This window comes from Canis lupus, chromosome 16 (assembly GCF_011100685.1).
Source record: "Canis lupus familiaris isolate Mischka breed German Shepherd chromosome 16, alternate assembly UU_Cfam_GSD_1.0, whole genome shotgun sequence".
Lineage (NCBI taxonomy): Eukaryota > Metazoa > Chordata > Mammalia > Carnivora > Canidae > Canis > Canis lupus.
In genome coordinates, this window is record NC_049237.1 from 28,281,012 (window position 1) to 28,302,508 (window position 21,497).

General features: G+C 57.0%; 2 protein-coding genes across 3 annotated transcripts in view; one reads left to right on the forward strand and one right to left on the reverse strand.

Moving 5' to 3' along the window:
- Positions 1-206: 206 nt before the first annotated feature.
- On the forward strand, positions 207-4,160 carry BRF2 (BRF2 RNA polymerase III transcription initiation factor subunit). Its single transcript, XM_038560103.1, has 4 exons — positions 207-457; positions 1,145-1,204; positions 1,674-1,995; positions 2,822-4,160. Exons 1-4 carry the CDS (start codon positions 304-306, stop codon positions 3,549-3,551), a joined length of 1,266 nt encoding a protein of 421 aa, XP_038416031.1. The 5' UTR covers positions 207-303; the 3' UTR covers positions 3,552-4,160.
- ADGRA2 (adhesion G protein-coupled receptor A2) overlaps positions 4,057-21,497 on the reverse strand; it is a 35,500-nt gene continuing 18,059 nt past the window's right edge. For both annotated transcript variants that reach the window (XM_038560101.1, XM_038560102.1), the window contains exons 3-19: positions 16,574-16,645; positions 16,230-16,301; positions 16,000-16,071; positions 15,581-15,744; positions 14,918-15,131; positions 14,208-14,372; positions 13,420-13,618; positions 12,489-12,638; positions 12,193-12,354; positions 11,161-11,385; positions 10,773-10,989; positions 10,012-10,220; positions 8,946-9,073; positions 8,487-8,610; positions 7,863-8,008; positions 7,258-7,347; positions 4,057-7,023 (exon numbers count right to left, since the gene is read on the reverse strand). In XM_038560101.1, the coding sequence (XP_038416029.1) occupies positions 5,763-7,023; positions 7,258-7,347; positions 7,863-8,008; positions 8,487-8,610; positions 8,946-9,073; positions 10,012-10,220; positions 10,773-10,989; positions 11,161-11,385; positions 12,193-12,354; positions 12,489-12,638; positions 13,420-13,618; positions 14,208-14,372; positions 14,918-15,131; positions 15,581-15,744; positions 16,000-16,071; positions 16,230-16,301; positions 16,574-16,645 (3,670 nt within the window). In that variant the 3' untranslated portion in view covers positions 4,057-5,762. The remainder of the gene's footprint in view (positions 7,024-7,257; positions 7,348-7,862; positions 8,009-8,486; positions 8,611-8,945; positions 9,074-10,011; positions 10,221-10,772; positions 10,990-11,160; positions 11,386-12,192; positions 12,355-12,488; positions 12,639-13,419; positions 13,619-14,207; positions 14,373-14,917; positions 15,132-15,580; positions 15,745-15,999; positions 16,072-16,229; positions 16,302-16,573; positions 16,646-21,497) is intronic.

The window sequence follows — 21,497 nt, forward strand, 5'->3', positions numbered from 1 at the left end:
ACCCACTCAACCCCCAGTCTGCTCCACTTCAATCGGACCACAGATACCACGGGACGCCAAGACGCGGTCCAGGCCAGGAACCTCTTTTTATAGCTCACGTTTCTACCCGAGCCGTCAGGGAAACGGACCGGAAGTGTGCGAGGCCTGCCGCCCGAACTACCTACGTATCCCGCGGTTGCTCTGGAGCCGGAAGAGGAAGGTGCACCGCGTAGAAGGCTTCCCTCCTAGTTCCGGTTTCTCCACCGTTGCTCTTGCAGGCGTGGGCCCGGGTGCCCGGGGGCTTCTGCGGCTCTGGGTTGTGAGATGCCGGGTGGAGGCCGCTGCCCCGACTGCGGGTCCGCTGAGCTCGTGGACGACTCGCACTACTCGCAGAGCCAGCTGGTGTGCTCAGACTGTGGCTGCGTGGTCACCGAGGGAGTCCTTACGACCACCTTCAGCGACGAAGGCAACCTCCGAGGTACCCAGGGCTGTGGGTGTGCGGGCCGCGGCGGTGGAGGGGCTGTCGTCAGATTCCGGCCTGCGGGAGGGCGGAGGCTGCCGTTCGTCTGCTTTTCTAGCACTTGGTGCGACATCTGCCATGTGTTAGGTATTATATATATTATATATACATGTACCTAATATATATATGTATTAGGTGTAACATGTATAAATGCTAGGTATAGTAAGCGTTGACCAAATGAAACAGAAACAAAGTACACTCGGTTTACCTAGTCTGGATATGACGGAAGGGTTATGGGTCAATTCTTTACAAATACAGACAAGACTATTATCCCGAAATAGTTTTTAGCACTAATTGGCAAAAACACCCCCCTTTTTTTTCTTTGTTTTCCGAGTGCCTGACCAGTTCAGCCCTCAAAATCATGACTCAGGAAAATTGCCCGGGATTGGATACACAGGAGGGAGGGCTGAGAATTTGGAGCACCTGAGGCCACTTTAGTGCCATGGTGACCTTCTCAGTCTCTGTATTTCTACTGCTTGTGGGCATAGAAGGCCAGATGGACTCTTAACGTGCAAAGTGGGGCACCTTCTGTGAGATAAGGAATGGAGCCTAATGATAGGAATTCTCCCCAGTTTTGTGTGGCGGGTGGCCAGGAGTTTGGTGAATAAAGGTTGAACAAGCTGTTTGTTGTCCGTTGCCTTACAGAAGTAACCTATTCCCGAAGCACAGGGGAAAACGAACAAGTCAGTCGCAGCCAGCAACGAGGTGAGAATCAACCTTTTATGATACAGAAAATTCTCTGGAAGGTCCAGCCCATCCTCTTGCTTTTCCTGTTTTCACTATTACTGTGTACAGTAGAGCCTAAAAGAATGGCAGTTGGAAATAAAGAATGGAGGTGGTTCTGAGAGAGTCTATGGTTCTGATTCTGTATACAGGTTGGGTGTGTCAGGGCTGTGTGACATGTAGACTCCAACATCCCAGATCACACTCCCGCGTGGCTCTGAATCAGACTGACCTCCAAAGAATGGTGGGTTGAAATGTAACTTCTTTGCACAGATTTCTTTGTGCCTTTAGAATGACCTCACCAAATGTCACTCTTGTCATTTTAGAAAGTTACATTATTTGTGCATCTGGTGTTGGAGGCAAGTTTAGCAGAAATTGCTAGGAGCTGCACAGTAGTGCCTTTGACTTTGACACCCCCCCTCCCCCCAACTCTTGCTGTGGGCTTTCTTAGGTCTCCGCAGAGTGAGAGACCTCTGTCGAGTTCTGCAGCTGCCATCAACCTTTGAGGACACAGCAGTTGCCTACTACCAGCAAGCGTACCGGCACTCTGGCATCCGTGCTGCCAGGCTGCAAAAGAAGGAAGTGTTGGTTGGCTGCTGTGTCTTAATTACCTGCCGACAGCATAACTGGCCCCTCACCATGGGAACCATCTGCGCCCTGCTGTATGCAGATTTGGAAGTGTTTTCTGGCACCTACATGCAGATAGTGAAGCTCCTGGGGCTGGATGTGCCATCCCTGTGCTTGGCGGACCTGGTGAAGACTTACTGTAGCAGGTAAGCTGCCCGCTGGCAAACTCTGGGACAGGCTGGCTCCTTAGAACCCAGTCCTTTGAGCTTTGCTGTCTCTTTTTCACCAAAGCCCATTTAAAGGAATTTGGGAGAAAAATGTAGTCTCCCTCTCTTGTGCCCAGTACTAATAAGGTTAATCCCATTTTACATTTCTAGACTGCTGTCATTTCCAAATCCCTTTGCCCTCACTGCAACCTAATGACATAAGCAAAGTAGGTGTCAGCCTTGGCAGAGGGCCACTGAGTTGTGGCTCTTGTGTTGTGCATAGCCCGCTTGGCTGTGTGCACCAGCCCTGCCTCAGCAGGATCATCTGTGAATGGAGGCAACAGGATGTTAGTCATGGGGCTGGAAGCAGAAACTAATGTCTTTTTTTTAAGTAGCTGTGGTGTTTTCTTTCTTCTGAAAAATACAGTATAAAGCAAAGGTTATCAGTGTTAAGTGGCTTTGGGTTTGCATGGTTACTTCTTAGCTGGATGAATATGGGCCAGTTTTTTTTAAACTATATGTATTTTTAGTGGGGTGTAGAGGAGATGACAGGAGAACATTTGTAAAGCGCTCAGAATGATGGCCGGTGGAGGTGCTGACAAACGTGAGCTTTCTTGTGCATTTTCCTGCCCTTCGCTGCACAAGTAGAAGACTCAGCCTGTCTTCTCTCTGCACCTCTATGAACTCCGTACCTGGCCAGCGAACTTGAGCATTCCAAGAGGAGAGAAGAGCTTGCCCACTGCGAGTGTACTCCTTTTCCTTGCTTTGGAAGAGCAGCCCTCTCCCCTGTAGGCATGGAGACCAGACTCTCATTTTCTTTTTTCAGCTTCAAACTGTTCCAAGCTTCCCCGTCTGTTCCAGCCAAATATGTGGAGGACAAAGAGAAGATGCTGTCGCGAACATTGCAGTTGGTGGAGCTGGCAGACGAGACATGGTTGGTGACCGGGCGGCACCCCTTGCCTGTCATCACCGCTGCTACCTTCCTGGCTTGGCAGTCACTGCAGCCTTCGGAGCGTCTGACCTGTTCACTTGCCCGATTTTGTAAATTGGCAAATGTGGACCTGCCCTGCCCTGCTTCCTCCCGCCTGCAGGAGCTGCTGGCTGTGCTGCTGCGGATGGCCGAGCAGCTGGCCTGGCTGCAGGTTCTGAGGCTTGACAAACGGTCTGTGGTGAAGCACATTGGTGACCTTCTCCAGCACCGGCACACGTTGGTTCGCAAGGCCTTTCGAGACGGAACAGCAGAGTTGGAAGCTGGGGAGAAGCAGCAGCAGGGTTGGGGCAAGAGCCCAGGGCAGGGAAAAGAGGAGGCAGCGACGAGTTCCTTAGATCGGCCCGAGGGCAAGAGACCAGCTAGTCCTGCCCTTCTTCTCCCACCTTGCATGTTGAAGCCCCCGAAGCGGATCTGTCCCCCACCCCCTATCTCCACAGTCACCGGAGATGAGGACATTTCTGATAGTGAAATAGAGCAGTATCTGCGTACTCCTCAGGAAGTTAGGGACTTTCAGAAAGCTCAGGCTGCAAGACAGGCTGCCATAGGGGTATCAAACCCTCCCTGATGTGCATCCAGGGGAGCACTCACACCATTCCTGCAGCAGCTTGACAATAGACCTATCACTTCTGGAGAAGTGAGTGTATGTGAGTCCTGAGATATTTATTTTTTCTTATTTAAAGTAACCATGGGACTCTGTGCAGTTAATTGGACCCTGGGTCCTGGAGTAGTAGCTGGGAGCAGTGCAGGGACAGTGGGTTTGGAGAGAATCCCATCTGTTGGTGCCAGGGAGGAAGGTGCAGATGTTCATACTACGAGGGATGGCTTTCCTCCTAGACAGGTTGGAGGGTGCCAGGCTTTCTCCTGGTTTGTATTGGATACACTGCTGCTCCAGGCCTGCCAGGCCCTTCCTGCTCATGTGGAGTGGTTGGTGTTTTGAAAGCTATCAGCCCTCAGAGGACAGGAATTGGGCGGCTCCTGGCCCTATGTCATTTGTAGATTGATGGGTTCTTGTGTATGGGGTTGGGGGTTTTAAAATCCTCTACCTCATAACAAAAGGACCATGGGTGGACTAAAGTTATATAGCTCAAAGGGCTTTGCAAAATTTTAATATATTAAAACAAGAGGCATCTGCTAAAAAACATTCTATTGTATAAAACCCGAGCTTTTAAAAACATGTTTTCTTTGGCACTTTTCATCCCCTCCCTCCCTTTTCCCCAGCGTATTGCAGAAAGCTCTCCAGTGCTAAGGCATGGGCAGGGTATGTAAACAGCAGCCAGCATATGTGGAAGAATAATACGAAGCTTTTTTTTTTTTTTTTTTTTTTTTGAGGGGGGGTCTAATATTGTCTGTGCAGCAAGCATAAATAACAGGATTCATCCCAAGGTGTGTGGGTTTTCTCCCCTCCCTTATGTCTTTCGCCTTGGTGATCAGATGGCGGCGACATGGACACTGGGAGGGGACCTGGACCAGGTCTGGTTTTCCCTGTTGCTCTTCACCAGGCTCGGCTTTCCCTCCACTTTTCATTGGGTCCTGTAGTAAAAGGCTGGTGGTTGCTTTGTAGGTGCTGGTGTTTAAAAGGAGTGAAGGCACAGCCCCCATGTGAGCTGCAGGGACCCTACCTGCTGCCTTGCGGGGGTGGGGTTGGGGTGGGGTTCAGCTTGGGCTTCTGTGAGGCAGGAACCTGGACTGATGTTTGGAAGGTTTGTCCCTAATACTGAGCTAGACGTCAGATTCTTGGAATGGTTCTTCCTTATGGCCTCCTGGAGGCAGGGAAGGGCCCTTCCTGGGTCCCTTGGTGTTGGAAGGCTGAGACTGGGGAGGTGGGTCTTGTAACTGAACAGGAAGTGCTTCTCCAGGACCACCTGCAGCCTTGTGATGGAGCCTCCCTTCAAAGCACTGTGTATAGGGCACCATTGCCTTCGCTCCAGATCTAAGCACTACTCTCCACTTGACTCAGATCTTTCCTGAGGTACTACCTCTAAAGCCCTGCGGTGTGGTTTGTGTACCACTCCTGTGGGACGCGCCTGTCCCTGACTGGGCACCCTTTCCACGTGCACCCCCCATTCCTTAGAACTCCAGCGCTGCCTTCCACACTGTTCCACCTTCTCTTGCATAGTTAATCTTAAAAGCAGCACCTATGGGTCCTGGTCACTTGGCTCATCTGCTAGGCTGGCCCCTAGTTGGCCAAAAGCTGGGTGGGGGAGAGGCCCTAGGATCTAGGCACAGATGGCCATGGGTGACTTTAGAGGAGGGCAGTGAGGAGAGAACAGGGTTCTCAAGCTCCCATCATCTGTGTGTTCCTGATAAGGCTGATGACCACCAGCCAGACAGGGCGGAGAGGTGGGGAGTACCTATGGAGGAGCCCACCTGGGGGATGTGCCATTGCCCGCCTCCCACGGGCCTCCCGTGGGCCTACAGGACCTTCCCCCACTACCCTGGACGGCACCGATACGACTGGCAAAACTAGCCTGGGCTGGGACGGAAATGTGTACTGCTTGCGGTCCTGGGGTGGTCCTGGGGTGGTCGCCACCCCAGAGTGACGCCTCTCTTGACAGCGGCGGGCCTTGGGCCTGTCTTCCTCCTCCCCCCAGCCCCCACCGCCGACTCCAGGACCGAAGCTGGTGTGCCAGGCGGGCGACAGCCCCCGGGGCCCCTCTACCTCCAACCTGCCGATGTACCGGTAGACGTCTCCGAAGGCCCCGGAGAAGCGCGGCGGACCGGGTCGCGGGGCCTGCGCGTCCCGCAGCGTCACCCGCCCCCGCCCCCGCCCCCCGCCCTAGACGGTGGTCTCGCTCTTCCAGAGCCCCGTCTTCATGCAGGCGCCCCCCGCCGCGTCCGCCCCGCTCACGTCGTCGTACTTGGCTCCCTTGGGCGCGCCGTTCAGACTGGCTGCGTTGAGGGGGTACGAGCGCCGCTTGCTGTCCCGCTCGGGTGCTCCGCCCCCGCCGCCCCTGAGGTTGTCGCGGCTGGCGCTGCGGCGCTGGCCCTGCCGGCTGGCCTCGGGGGGTGGCGCGGCGCTCGTGTCGCTGCCCTCGGACGGCGTGAGCATGGGCTCGCCCTCTAGCTGGAGGCCCGGGCTGTTGCGGCTGCTGCCCGGGTGGCTGTCGGACGGGCTGTTGTGCAGGCTGCCGCTCTCACTGGACGGCGGCTCGGGCGCCCCGGCTGCTGCCCCCCCGCGCAGCGCCCTGAGCCGGTTCTTGGCGCCGGCCTCCCCCGCGCGGTGCGCCTTGGCCCGACTCTTGTGCGCCCGGCGCCCGTGGTGCAAGTTGTTGGGGTGGCGGGGGGCAAGGCTGCCCCGGGAGCCCGTGGGCTCCGGCTCCCCCTCCCCGCGGGCCGCCGTCCCCCCCTCGCACACCTGACTCTGCGCCAGCTGCAGGTTGGTGAGCTTGCAGGGGCCCAGGGGCGGCGCGTGGCTGCTGCTGCCGCTCGGGGAGGACTTGAGGGACGGGGGTCCCTCTCCGAACACGGGGGAGCCGTCCTCTGGGGCGGCGGGCGCGGCCCGCGGGGAGGCGCGGGAGGCCGAGGCCTGGGGGCAGCAGGCGCGCCAGGAGGCCCTGACGTCCCGGCGCCTGGCACAGTGGTGGGTGAAGACGAAGAGTCCCAGGGCGGAGGCCGCCGCCCCGTACAGGCAGCTGCACACCACCCGGGGCAGCCAGCGCTGGGACACGGCCAGGGCCCCACAGGCCCACATGGCCAGATACAGGAAATGCGTGGTCACCAGCGCCCCCAGTTGGACTCCCGGAGAATAGAGGCCGTCACCATCCTCCGGGGGCCCGGGTGTCACCACCCCCGCGCTCCCAGTAGCCAGAAGGGAACCTGAGTCGTTCAGGAGGGGGCCGCTGCTCCTGAGCCTGCTGGAACCCCTCAGCTCCTCCCCTGGCTCCAGGGAGACCCTGCTGGTGCCCCCCTTTGGGCTCTGCACCAGTGGACTCCTTAGGCGCAGCCCTGCACACAGGAAATAGATCCAGGTGATCAGCAGAATCAAAGCCACGGGGATGTAGAAGGCTCCTAGGCTTGGGCGCCACACCAGCCAGCAGCTGAGGGGAGACACAGGCAGTGGGTGAAGGGTGGGAGGAGCACATCTGAGGTAGCTGGGTGGTGGGGGAGACAGGACATGGTGAGTGTAAAAGCAGAAACTGGCTTGGGCAGCATGCATGGGTTTGGGTGAGGTCCCTGGCTGGGTGGGCCTGGCAGGTGCCCCTAAGAGTGCAGTTGAAGGCATCCAGTGTCAGGGCGGGTGGGTTTGGGTGGGCAGGCAGGCAGCGGCTCACTAGGGGCTGTGATCCCGGTAGTTGTGGATGTTGACAGCAGCTGTGATGCCACAAATAATGAGTGGGATCCCTCCGGCAATCAGATAGAACCTGGAGAGGAGTGGGGTTCGGGGGTCAGGGAGTTGGGGAACTAAGGGAGTTGGAACCAGATGCTCAAAGACCTTGACTCCGGGTCTCTGTCCCATCCTCTTTCCCATTTAAATTCTGTCAGAAATTTTTGTCAGGAATGCAAGGCCCCTACAGGGCAGGCTCAGTAGGTTCCTAGGGGACTTGGCCACAACTGTCCTAGGGGACAGAGGCCAGAATTGCTCTCTCACCTGAAACGGTACAGAAGTCAGGGTACCACTCAGGTTCCCAGGATCCCTGCCCAAAGCCACTGGAGTCACTTCCTTCCCTGGGCTTGTCATCCCTGAAGAGCCCTAAGGATGGTTCCATGGCCTTGGGCAACCTGGAGCTACCTGGGGCCTTGCCTCTTCTCTCTTTGGATAGTTCTCTGCCAGGACCTTGGACCCGGCCTGCCTCCACCCTGGGAGAACAGATTTTGGTGTCCTACACCCGCCTCCGAGCCCTTCACCCTTGCAAAGCTGACAGTGAGAAGCACGTACCGGAGCATGGGTCGGGGTGCGGGCGGGGCAGAGTCCCCTTCTTGTGGAGGGGGTGCTCTCCAGGTGAGCTCCTTGTGGAGGACGCGGGCCTTCACACCCATCCAGAGCAGTGTGGACAAGGAAGAGTAGTGCAGAGTGATGCCCACCTGCGGGGTCAAGCCACGGGGTGGGGGATTGGGGGCGAGGGGGAGACCACGCTGCTACTAGAACTCCCTCAGGGCCTCAGTCTAAATATTTTCCCACTCCTCCTATGGACCCACCCCCAGGTCTAACCAGATCCCCCTCAAGGTTCTGGCCCTGCTGTCACCCTCTTCCTTCCACACCCTGCTTCTCTCCTGCTCTGGAGACTTCTCCCTACCCTGCCCTCGCTGTCTGGCTAGTACCTGACCTCTGCTCCATTGCAGACCCCCACTCTCCACTTTAATGGCCCATCTTTTGCTCTCTGTACTTCTTACCACCCCTACTCCCACGCCCCACCCCCAGCAGGGCTGGCCACAGCAGTGGAGATGGGGCCTTTTAGCATGAACCTCCCGTTTCCCCTTGCACCTCCTGACTCTGTACCCAGGTTTCCATCCCTCATCTTGGGGCGCCCCCCACCCTGCCCCAGCCCCTTCTCCTGCTTACTGCCTGGCAGACCATCTGGTAGTTGGTGAGCGTGATGCCTCCTGCAAAGACGGCAGAGGTCATGGCCATGTGGAAGCACAGGTTCAGCAGCATGTGCCAGCCCTTCCGGGACACGTGGATGGAGCTGCCCCAGAAACGGTCTTTAATTAATGGGCCACCCAACCCAAGGTCAGACCCACGGGGTCTCAAGGCCATTGGGCTAGCAGTTGGAGGCGGGGGTGGGGTAGGGTGGGAGACAGATATCTGTGTGCATGCACGTGTGTGGATGTGATTAGAGGGCCCAGGGCAGGACGGGCTTCGCCTCCAAAATGTGTTTTGCAGCCTTAGAACCTTCAAATAAAATGCTAGGCAAGAGACTGGGAAAGTCATGTGGACCCCTTGGGAAAGGAACCCTTGGCCAGGACTCAATGAGACCCACAGCCTTCCCTCCATGTCCTCCCTTCCTGCAGGAGCTCCCACCTGTGGTTGAGGATGTAGGTGATGATGGTGGAGAAGAGGCAGAGCAGCAGCAGGGCAGTGCAGGGGTACACCACTGGATGCAGCCCTGCCCCTGAGCCCCCCACCTCCCTGGGGAAGGCACTCAGCTCCTGGAAAGGGTAGGAAGAGGAAGTATTAGGAAGCCAGGGGGTAGGGGCCACTCCATGGAGTCCTGGCCAGTCCCCCAGACCATTTTTCCTCTTCCCAAGTCGGGTCAACTTTAGCCCCTAGTCCATCTGGGTAGGCAAAGACGTTGAGTGCTGCGACATCCGTTCTTAGAAAGTCAATCTTAGGTAGTGTTAATAATCCACCGCCATCGGCCACTTTCTCCCTCCTAGTCTCTTGCCCTTCTGGGAACACATCTGATTCTCAATGTAAAAATCAGAGATGAGGGCAGCCCCGGTGGCGCAGCGGTTTAGCGCCACCTGCAGCCTAGGGTGTAATCCTGGAGACCCAGGATTGAGTCCTACGTCAGGCTTCCTGTGTGGAGCCTGCTTCTCCCTCTGCCTGTGTCTCTGCCTCTCTCTCTGAATGGATAAATAAATAAATAAATCTTAAAAAAATAAAAAATAAAAATCAGATGAGGAAAGAAGGGGAGGTTTCTGTCTATAATCCAGTTGCCAGCCTGGTCAGGATCTGGGACAGTGGGGTGTAAAATGTGGTGAAGGAGCGGGAACTGGAGAGGAGTGAGTGAGGAGGGTGACCAGAAAGGAGAAATGTTCCTACATGTTTTTGTTTGTTTGTTTGTTTGTTTGTTTTTGCCACTTTAACAATCTGGGTCTCAGAGAGTGCAGGACGTGAGGGCCAGGCTGGATGGTTCCAGATCCATGTCTCTCGATGAGTGGAGGCAAGACTCCTCTGTCTCCTGAAAGATGAAACGTGTGGGGAAGACCAGAGGGACATTTCCCCATGAATCCTAGTTATGAGGCTTGTGAGGCTGCCACCTTTCTGTAGTTCTCGGCGGTGCCAGGTGGTCAGAACACCTGGGTCTTCCCCGCATCGCGCACACTTCCCGGTCCTCCCAACCTTCCGCCCGCCCTCCACTCACCATGAGCACCGCCACGTTGCCCAGCTGCTGGCACTGCAGGGAGCTGACATTGGGCTGGCTGGAGCGGAGCTGGCAGCCCTCGGAGCTCCACCTCCCGGGTCCCCCCGGGCCGTCCTGGCTCCACCAAGCTGCCATGGGTTCAGCCCCCTCAGCCCAATGCCGCAGTGAAATGGCCACCGGCTCGGTCAGGTTTCCCACGCCACAGCCACCTGCAGGGGAGAAGGGAGACCACCCAGGTAGAGCGGGGGCCTGGGGTGGCTGCACCCCTGGGGCAGGGCGTGTGCTGGGCTTCGGACCCAGCGGGATTCCTGCCTTCCAGGCTGTGGGTCTCCCCCAGGGAGGCTCAGGATGATCTGGGAGGTGGCCCATTCCAAATGCCAAATGAGTGGTGGCGTCAAGTACCCAAGAAGAGCCGATCTGGGGCTGGGGCCGGGAGGGCCGGGTGGGAAGGAAGGAGGGTAGAAGGTAATACTGGGAAGAGGAAGGTGAGGGAGGACTCGGAGTGTGTCTGTAACCTTTTTGAAATTCGACAAGTCCAGGATGTAAATCCCAATGTCCTCCAGAGCCTTGTCTCCAGCAATCCCTTCCTTTATGGGATGTCTCCGTCCCTTATCCCTGCCCCAAATGGCGAGGGGCCCTTTCCTCAGCCACCTCCCCCAGGGCGTGAGGGGCGCTGTGGGTGTGGGAAGGGCAGGTCGAAGGGGCGAAGGGGCACGGGGCAGACACTGGGGAGCGCTGCGCGCGGGACGTTGGGCCCTTACTGGTTCCCGCGAAGATGACAGGGGTGGCCACACCGCGCCGCTTGCTGGGCCCCGCGCCTCCGGGGCGGGAGGTGTTGCCGTGGCTGCGAAAGAGGCGGCCGTTTCGGAAGATGAGCAGTTGCAGGGTGCAGTCTGGGGGAACAGGGGGAGCCAGGGCAGCCGGAAGGGACGAGAACAGACTGGACGGCAGCTGGATGGAGGCCAGGGCCACGCTGTTCTGGGGGGGACATCGGAGTTCCTCAGAGACATCCGGGAACCCTTCGGACTCTGGGGCCTTCCAGTCCCCTCCTCCCGCCTCCCCTGAACCCCCTTTCTGGATCTGCTTCCACACACACCACTCACCCTCCCTAGGCACCTGCATCTGGCACATCCCTCCCCTGGTGCCCACCTTGATGTGGAAAGACGACAGAGAAATGCTGGGTCTCCCCGTGGTGCAGCGGAAGCGGAGCTGCTGATCAGCCAGGGGCTCTGGCTCCGGTGAGGGGTTCTGGCCAGGGCCCCCAGGCCGCACACCCGGCACTCCTGCCTCCCTTCTCTGGAAGGCTGTGCAGGTCAGCCCCACATAGCTGTGTGGCTTGATGAGGTAGGCCTCCAATGCCACGTTCCTTGAGTTCTGGGGATATGGAACCTGTCACCCTCCATCTGAGATATAGTGGCTCTCTCTTGGCCTCCTGCCTGACGCTGCCCAGTCCCTCTCTGCAGATTTGTCCCCCTACACACTCCTTACTGTCTTCTCAAGGCCTGGCAGTTTTACATCTGCCGCAGCGTCTCCCCAACCCCTGGCCATAGCACCTTCTCCTAAGACCCTTCATCCCACTCTCACCCTACCTCAGACCTTGCTCACCTCTGAACAGTACTAGTTCTGCTGCCCCAACCAAGCCTCAGAGCAGGGCCCACGTCCCACCTCCTTATACCTCCTCAAGTGACTAGCACAGTATCTTCCACGTTAAAGGTGCTCTGCTGTGGTGGTTCATTGGGTCACAACCCACCATTGGCAATGTCACCCTCTCCTTAGGGAACAGGAGTCTCCATTACTCCTCATTCCATCACAGCACTGTCATCCTGCTTCCAAACCTCCTCTTATTCCTTTGACTCCTTTTACCCTTCTTTCTGTTCACTTCCATTGGGCTAGCATTATAACTCGGTTTCCCACCATGAAGTCTTGAATAACTCGGCCCTGTCACCGGACCCTCCCTCTCCTTTGTGCTGTCCCTGACAACTTGGAATTGGATTCCACACAAGTGAGTCACACTCGGGGTTCTTGCTAGCTGAGCGCATGGCAGGTGCATACTTGGAGGACTTGCTGCCCAAAGACAGGAGTGTTTGCCTCCTGGCAGGCAAGGGCTGGCCCCAGTTGACTGTAAGGTCCCTCCCAGGGCTAGGCTCCCCAAGGAGCTCCCTCCCAGCTGATCCATATTACCACAGAGATGTGCTGGGCGTGGGGGCTGAGGGCAGCCCCCCCGATGCGCTCCAGAGCACCCACGATGCCACTGCAGGCCTTGTCCTCACGCTGGGCCAGCCACAGCAGGTGCTCGTCCACCAGCATCAGGTTGCTGGCCATGTCCACCATCACCTCCACCAGCTGGCAGGGGGCCAGGGGCAGGGAGTCACTGAGGGCAGGAGTGGGGTTTGGGGCCCAGGGACTGGGGCACAAGAGGCTTGAGCAAATGGTGGGGGTTGGTTTCCAGGGACCCCAGAGGCTGGGTTGAATCTCACCTCTTTGATCTGGTCGACATAACCCAAAAATTTCTGGATCATCTGAGCCACATAGACAACATCCATCATGTCTGAGAAGCTGGCAGCCTCTGCTGTGTACACTCGCAGCTGGTGGGCCAGGGTCAGTGCATTGGAGGCATTGATGGGCATCTGGGAGAATTGAAGGAAGAAAGGAGCTGGTCCATTTGGAGGCTCCCTCATCCCCGAGAGCCACCCCTAGGGGGCCCCCTGGTCTGTGCTGCTGCTGGGGCGACAGTGCCCTGGGAGAGGGGGCTGGCCCACAAGCTGGGTCTAATCAGGACAGAAGGCACATGTAAGGAATGAACTCAACAGGACTCCAGGCTGCCCACTTCTAACACCACTTCTAACGCCCTAAGGATAATGGGATGGCCTCACACAGTCCTCATTTGTGTGGCTCAGCGGTTGAGCATCTGCCTTTGGCTCAGGGCATGATCCTAGGGTTCAGGATCCAGTCCTACATCAGGCTCCTTGTGGGGGGCCTGCTTCTCCCTCTGCCTATGTCTCTGCCACTCTCTGTGTCTCTCATGAATAAATAAATAAAATCTTGAAAGAAAGAAAAGAAAGAAAGAAAAGAAAGAAAGAAAGAAAAGAAAGAAAGAAAGAAGAAAGAAAGAAAGAAAGAAAGAAAGAAAGAAAGAAAGAAAGAAAGAAAGAAAGAAAGAAAGGATGAATGCTTGGGGTGGCCCTGGGGGGAGGTATCTGAACACCCTAGAAGGAGAAAAGCTAGATGAGAAGAGCAAGAGGCCCTCGGGATGCACACCACCCCCCCAGAACAGAGGGGCAGCAGAGCCCGCAGCCCAGCCATGAGGGGGGGTCCTAGGCCCCATGGGGCAATCTGGCTTCTCCCCTTCCCACTCCCCAGACCAGAGCTGATGAGATGCCCCCTCCCCCCCTCCTCTCCTGGCCTCACCAGCACGAACGTGTAGAGCACCCGGGTGATATCATTGGTGTACAGACAGTGGGAGTAGTCCCCCGGCTCCCAGCGGCCAGCTCGGTCACACCGGCGGGAGGCTCGGGTGCCTGGGGCGCCCCCACTCAGGGGCACGGAGGTGAAGGGGTACTGTAGACAGGACTGGTATGCTGTGATGCCCGCCAGAGTTCGAGGCCACCTGGGGGCAGAGATGGGAGGCCTCTGACGCCCTAGGCTCTGCAGAGCAAGGGTCCCTCCTCTGCCCTTGGCCCTGTGATGCAGAGCCCCATGGGACCTCAGGGAGGGATTCAGAGACAGTGGCTCCCGAGCTCCACCTTCTTTCTAACTTCGTGTTTGTTCAGACCGGGAGCCTTGAGTAAGTCCCTTGCCCGCTCTGGGCCTGAGTGTTCCCAGCTGTACATGGGGAGGATGATCCCGGCCTTTCCTAACCAAGACGTCCACTGGGATATTAAAATCTGATACTCGTGGTGGGAGAGTTTTGTCAACTATTAATGCAAGGAAACAAGACAAACAAAATCCCACCCAAACTTTTTGTTCTGCACCGCACATATCAGATGGGGGGTTTATACGAAAAGATAAGGTCTCTGTAAATACAACTGCGGGACAGTGGGACGCGGGGCTGGGCGACAGAAGCGCTTTCTCCATCTCCTGCTTTCTCCGCAGGTGCGGAGCCCTGGGGCCGTTTGTTCCCGACGCCGGAGCTGGGGTGGGGGTGGGGGGTGGGACCCGGCGGTGATGCGCCCCTGGGGCGGCAGAGGGCGCCCTACCTGAAGTCCCCGCGATTGTTGGCGACTCGCTCAGCGGGGCAGTAGGAGGCGGAGGTCTCCAGCACCACGATCTCCACCTTCTTGCTGGCGTTGCCCTGGGCGGTGGACACGGAGCACTCCCACTCCCCTGACGCCCAGACGCCGATGTGAGACAGGGTCAGCTCGCTGCGGGGCGGGCGGCGGGGGGCTGCTGGGTGAGGCAGTCTGCACGGCCGGCCCCCCAGCGCCCCAGCGCCCCAGCGCGCCCACCCGCAGCCCCTGGCCTAGGGCCTGCGGGGCAGGAGCTTCAGGGCTTTCTTTAACTGAGCGAAGGACACAAGTACATTCTCCTTTCATATCCATTGGCCTTATGATACTGTTTGGCTGAGCTTCAATCTCCCCCTTCATCATGGAGCTAATAACACCTCCCTTGCAAGTCTATTGCAGAGATTCAGTCCCAGCACATAGGTGAGAGTCACTATATACATTGTAAAAGTGCTAAAGAAATGTCAGAATCAGTTTTTTCTTCCTATCTGGCATTGACTTTCTATCCCCTAGCCAGACCCTTTATGACTTAGTCCTGGGTTTCCAGAAACACACGTGCACGCTTACACAGAGGAGCATACCCTCAGGAACATGTCTGAGCCCGACTCATTTGGGGGGCAGATGATGGGTACCGTGGCCTCCCCCACCCCACGCCTCCGGCTGAGAAGAGGCAGCAGGGCCTGTACCTGGTGATGAACGTGCAGTCGTGGATGAGGCTCTCAGCCAGGAGGATGCCCGCTTGCTCGTCGCCCTCCAGGGGAGCTCGGTTGTGGTACCAGCGAATGCGGGTGTCATTGCCCAGGTAGCTGGCGGAGCACTGGAAGGGCAGGCGGTCGCCCTGGAACACCACTTGGCGTAGGGATGGGATGAGGTGGTGCGTGTGCAGCTCCAGGGCCCCTTCTGTGGGAGGAGACATGGGCAGTGAGGCCATCGTGCACCAGTGTGGAAGATGTCAGTAGGGGCACGGCCAGGCCCTGTCTGACTGGAGCCCCCTCTAGCTGGGTAAACAGGGCATAGGAGAAAGCCTCTGGAGAGGAGAGCACAAGAGAGGAACAGGTGGGTTTGGGACGAGCAAATAAAAGTGCTCCTTTCCATGGCACACTTATCACCCCAAGAAGGGGACCAGGTGAAAACATAAAGCAGTGGCCCCAAAGAAAGTGAGGAAATGCTGATGGCTGGAGAAGGACCCCCAGTGGGATCTGAGGAGGATGCCCTGGAGAACATGCCCACTACTCAATAACACAAGGCGGAGGGAGCCTTGAGCCAGCCGGGACCCTTCAGGAGCGCATCTGCACCAGGGGGTAGGCAGAGGAGCCCCTGGCAGGTGTGTGGGCTGAGGATGTGCTCACCGCAACGCAGCTGGGCCTCCTGGAGGCCACCCAGGGCCTGGGCATGCAGGGCAGCGGGGTAGGCACAGACCGTGTGCTCAGACAGCTGCAGGGAGCGATTCCGGGCCCAGGGCAGCAGCCAGCGCAGGTGGCAGTCGCATGTCAGGTATTCAGTACCCAGATCCCTGCAGAAATGGGGAGAGTAGGGCAGAGGGAGTGTGGGCTCCTGGGGGGTGGGGATGGAGCCCTGGGAGAGACTGAGGCTGGAAGGCCCGAGCACCGCCAGCCTGGCGAGAGTGGGAAGGCAATGGTGGTTTGGGCCACTGCCTGACTTGCCCACCGAGAAGGCCGGCCGCGGTGGTCATGATATTTATGTGTGTCCTCCCTGGGCAGAGAAAGGAAGCTGGGCTCTGGGTCCTTGGGTGGGAAGAGATACTCACACAACCTTAAGGGCTGGCAGCTCATCAAAGACCCCAGGTTGTAGACTGGAGAAGATGTTTCCAGATATGTTTCTGCAGGGGGCAGGGAACAGTGAGCCGGGATCTTAGGGTCTCCCTGGGCCAGAGGAGGGAGAGTGAGTGAAGGGGGAGGGCAGGGGTGTGCTATGAGGGTCTGCTGCTGCTCCTCCTTGGAGAAGAGCCTCCCCTCCCCGCTAACTGCCCCCACTCACAGTCGGAGAAGCCTGGGGAGGCCTTGGAAGGTGTCAGAGGTGAGACAGCCAATCCGGTTGTTGGAGAGATCTCTAGAGGGACACACACAGCCTCAGTAAGCGGGCCACATGGTAGCACATGGATCCACTCGGGCGGGTCACATGTGTGTGTGGCGGGGGCTTGTGTGGGGAGCAGGATGGGATGAACAAGGAGATGGGCCTCAAGTGCCTCCCCTGCCTGCCCCTCCCCCACAGTACGATGAGTGTCGGGACAAGAAGGGATGGTGGGGTGAGGGATCCAGGGGACCATCTCCAGGGATAGGGGGAGGGCTGGGAGGGCTGGGGGAGCAGGACATGCCACTCACAAGCGCTTCAGCTCCCCCAGGCCCAGGAAGGCCCCAGGCTGCACCGTGCTGATGACATTATTCCTCAGGTCCCTGTGGGAGGCAAGTGGGAGCCCTCACACCTCTCCCAGTCTGGGGGCCGCATGCTCCCCTGGGGTGGGGAAGCCTCATTTCGACCACAAGTGTTGGGAACTGGATTCTCCTCAGCCCTGGTGGGGAGGCTGGATGAAGGACTCCACCCCTCAGCTAGGTCTCCTTGCCCCTCCCGGCCTCGGCTACCATCAAGGGGTGCTGGTCAGAAAGATGTCAAGAAGAACACAGAGGCCAAGAGATGGGATGGGGGCCCCATGGATGAGGAAGCAGAACCCAGTAGAAATAAGGAGCAGAGCCAGCACTTGCCCCTGTTGCTCCCATCCGAGCTGCCAGGGAATCTCACAGGGGCTGCTGTGAGGACCACTTGATAATGGGTGTGAGAGTCTTTTGTAAATTGCTCTAGAAAGGTAAGATCTTCTGGAGCCCAGCAGTGGGGGAGGTATTTCCATAGCTGTTCTGTCCAGATTGATCTCTCCATGTGACAGGTGAGGAAGCAGGCCATGCAGCTGATGACCCCCCGGGTGCTGACCAGGGGCCCTGACACCAGGGCAGAACTATAACCCCTCCTGGGGACCCCTCATTCTTCAGATGAAAAAAGGCAACGCTGATGGGGAGGTATCCTAGGAGCCCATGATGCTGAAGCACGTACAAAGGAAATGCCATCTCTGGGCCCCGTTCCAGCTGGTTGACACAGAAGAAGATGATGCCCCCGCAGGGCTCCATGGGGTCAAGGGCCATCCACCAGAGGAGTGAAGGGCAAGTGAGTCATCAGGGCAGCTTCTGCACCAGGGTCTGGTTGCTCAAACTCATCCACGCAGCCACTGCAACCCTCTCTCCCTTTCATCCCCTCTCCCAAGGAGTGGCAAGGGGTGTAAGGACCCACTTGGGACCCACGGGTGCCTACCGGGCCCCATTGCAAAACCAGACTGGCAGCTCCCTGGGACCACTAAGGACCAAGGTATAGTGCTGGCCCACGGGCTACCCTCCCATCCTTTGCTTCCGGAGCACAGCTGTGGGGAGAGGTGCTAGACCACCACCTGGCCACTCACCCAACTACTCAATGACCACCTGAGTCTTTCCTGAGCACAACCAGCACGCTTGCAGCCCCGCAGAGCAGTTGACCAGGGCCTCACTGCTCAGCCAGCCTGCCTCCCCTCCTGGGGCCCCGGGCTGGGGGCTGCAGCCTTCCTGCATGCTCCCTTCACTCCAGCCAGCCCTCTGCTCCAACCCAAGCACCCAGGAGAGTATGAGGCAGAGGGCTGGGGTGGGGGGGATTCCTGGAATGACCAGCGTGTTGGAAGGAGGCTGTGCAGGAAGTAGGAGATGGACAGAAATATCTGGGGTCAACCTGTTTTCCAAGGCCCTGTGACCCACCAGCTCAGGCTGACACATGGGGGCACGTGGCTCTGCCGGCCATTAAAGTCTCAGAGACATCTCTGGATTACGGGCAGGAGGGGGTTAACTGGCCACTCCCTGCTCTGGGAGAGGAAATGGGTGTCCAGGATGGGGAGGTGCCATCCCACCAGGGGGCCTGTTTTCGCACAGCCAGTCCCAGCTGGGAACAAAAACACCCAGAGAGAGAGAAATGAAACACCCTCATACCAAGGACTTGGCCTCCAGAACCCCAAGTCTCTTGAGAAGGAGGGGAAAGCCACCAGAAGGGGACAGCTTCCTAGAGAAGGGAGGGCTTCCATACCCAGGCTGGTGGTGTCCCAGCAGGGAATGTGCAAGAACGCAGACCCTAGATGCCCATACAGCATGGAGACTGGAGATGGGTGGGGGAGCGGGGTGTGGGGGGTAGCCCCCTGTGTTGCCCTTCCTGCCAGCACCCCCCATTCAGTTCCCTGCTCTCACAGCACCCGGTCTGGTGCTGTTCAGCATGTGCCCCCTGGCCCCGGTTGGGGTCTGGCCATTCTCCGGGCTCTGCCTCCCACCCCCACGCGGGGGATGCGGGGGACGGGCAGAGGGAAACACATTCCTCATTGTGTCACTTCCCTTCATGGGCTGCCAAGGGGCTGAGGCCGCAGCCCCCCGCCCCTTCCCTCTCCGCTCACTGTGTTTATTCTCATTTCCTCCCCGGCCCCCCTTGAGAACCCCCACCCCGCCTGCCCCACTGATGCTCTGCAGATGGGAGCAAGGCGGCCACTTGGGCCCCAGCCCCTTCCTGCCCTGGATTTCCTGCAGCCCAGAGCCACGTGGGGGCCCTCTGAGAGGGGAGCTTCCACCGAACGTTGGCATTCCTTCCCCCTTGTCTCATGCCCACAGAATGGCATCAGGGGTGACCAAGGCAGCCCCTCAACCGACCAGACAGGCCAGTTCTGGGTCTTCTCCTGAGGGGCACAGGCCTGGGGCTGCTCATTGGGCTGAGCTTTGAGAGTGGAATGGGATCCTGGTCCCTAACATAGAGGAAGCAGGTCTGGGGCTGTACCCTTCCTAGCAGCAGGAGAAAATGTTATCATAGAACTTGGATTTTTTTTTTTTTTTTTTTTGGGCCAGCAAGGTCCCTATAGGTTGGTGTTCCTTGCTTAGCACATCCTTTTAAAAGTTTGATGACAGCTATGGACTCCTGCCTCAGAAAAGTACACTATACCCAACACTGTGTACATGATTTCAGGCGGCTTGTGGAACCCAGGTGATGAACCCCTGCCCTGGATTGTCTAATCTGATCCCTTCATTTCTTTCTTTCTTTCTTTCTAAAGATTTTTAAATATTTTAAGAAATTTCTACACCTAGTGTGGGGCTCGAACAACCCCAAGATCAAGAGTTTGACACTCCACCGACTGAGCCATTCAGGCACCCAAAATCCCTTCATTTCTTAGGTGAAATCATGAGGGTAAACAGATGTTTCTATGAAGTGGAATCTCTCATCTTCTCCCTGCTTCCATAGAGCCCAGGACTTGGAAGCTGGGAAAAGTGTGGTGTGTAGATGGAACTTTCCCTCCCCACCGTCCATTGTGCAACCCAGAGCGAGGCTACCCTGATTCAAGGCATACTCCTCTCCATGTATCTATGCCAGTATGGAGGAGAAGGACTCTATGGCAGAAGGTGTGTGGGGGTGGGGGGGTCCTGAGAGCAAATCATATTCTTCTTGGGAAAGCTGGAGCTCAGAAGCTGAGTGTAACATGAGTATGTGAGCATAAGCAATAAAAGAACAGATTAATAAAGCAGCCTTAATAAAAACTTAAAACTTCTGCTCTCTAAAGGACACCAAGAAAGTGAAAGGCAACCCAAGGGAATGAGAGAAAATATTTGCAAATCACATATCTAATAAGGGACTTCTATCTAGAATATACAAAGAACTCTTCCAACTCAGTAATAGACAAACCAGCTGAAAAGAATGGGCAAAGGATTTGCATAGACATTTCTTCACAAAGAGCAGATACAAATAACCAAATAATGCATGAAAAGATGGTGGGCACCATTGGCCATTAGGGAAATGCAAAGCAAAACCACAGTGAGATACCACCTCATACATGCTAAGATGGATAATAGAAAAACAGGCAATAGAAAGAGTTGATGAGGCTGTGGAAGACTGGAACCCTTACATATTACTGGTAGCAGTGTAAAGTGGTGCAGCCACTGTGAAAACCAGTTTGGCAAGGGACCCAGAGACTGCACTCCCATGTGCACGTCCAAGAGAAACGGGTGTACATCTGCACAAAAACCTGAACAGGAATGGTCACAGCCGCATTATTCATAAGAAGCCCCAAAGTGGAAACATCCCAAATGTCTGGCACCTGATAGTGCATTTATGCTATATTCTCACAACAGAGTATCATTCGGCCCTATTTTATGGAATGAGCTGCCAAAACATGTGACAATATGAATGAACCTTGAAAACATTTAAGCTAAGTGAAAGAAGCCCGATTATAAAAGATTCCATATATGATTCCATTTAGATGAAATGTCCAGAATAGGCAAATCTATAGAGGCAGAAGGATTAGTGGTTGCTTAGGGCTGGGGAGTAGGAGGGGGAGTGGGGAGTGGCTGCTAATGATGCACAGTTACTTTGGAGATGATGACAATGTTCTAAAATTAGATGCTGAAGGCCGCACAACTGTGTAAATACACTCTGAGCCTTCGGATGGCACACTTTAAGTGGGTGAACTTTACGGGATGTTAATTATATCTCACTAAAGCTGTTAAAGAGTGAGTGTGCAGGCCAGAGCATGCGTGTGTGGGGTGAGCGTGGACCTCGTTTGGAGAGGGTGGGGTGGCTCCCTCTGGCCCCCACAGACCTCCCTGCTTGTGGGTTTAGAAACCAAATTATAGGTTCGGAGGCCACAGAGCAGCTTTCCCTGGGCCCACCAGGACTTCCAGGGTTCTTTCGAAAGTGGGGGCTGGCTGAGAAGCGGGCCAGACTCCCTTGCAGGTACGGAGGGTGTGGGGGGAGCGGCAGGGGGAGGTCCTGGCCCAGGAAAACCGAGCTGGTCCCTCCCGGCGGCCCTCTGGTCTCTGATATCATCCAACAGGTATTTATTGAGCATGTACACTATGCCAGGCACTGGGGCTCCAAGGGCAGGCACGAGGGCTGTCCCCAAGCCCACGAGCCTCCCTCCCCAGGCCTGGGGGCTCCCAGCGCCAGCAGCCTCTCTTCTGCATTCCTCCCCAGTGGAGTGGGGATGGGAAGGGGAGGAGTGCGGCCAGGCGGCCTTGCTCGTGGCCCCGCCCACGGATTAATGGAAACCACCTGGCGGGTGAGAAGCACTCCACCCCCCCCACCCCGCACCCCCCCCCTTGCCATCATTCCCATGAGCATCTGCTTCTAATGAGTGCCCCAGCACCGCTGCATACCAGCCCCCGGGGCTCATTAATCTCATTAGGCAATGACAAATCATCCTGGGGCTGACCA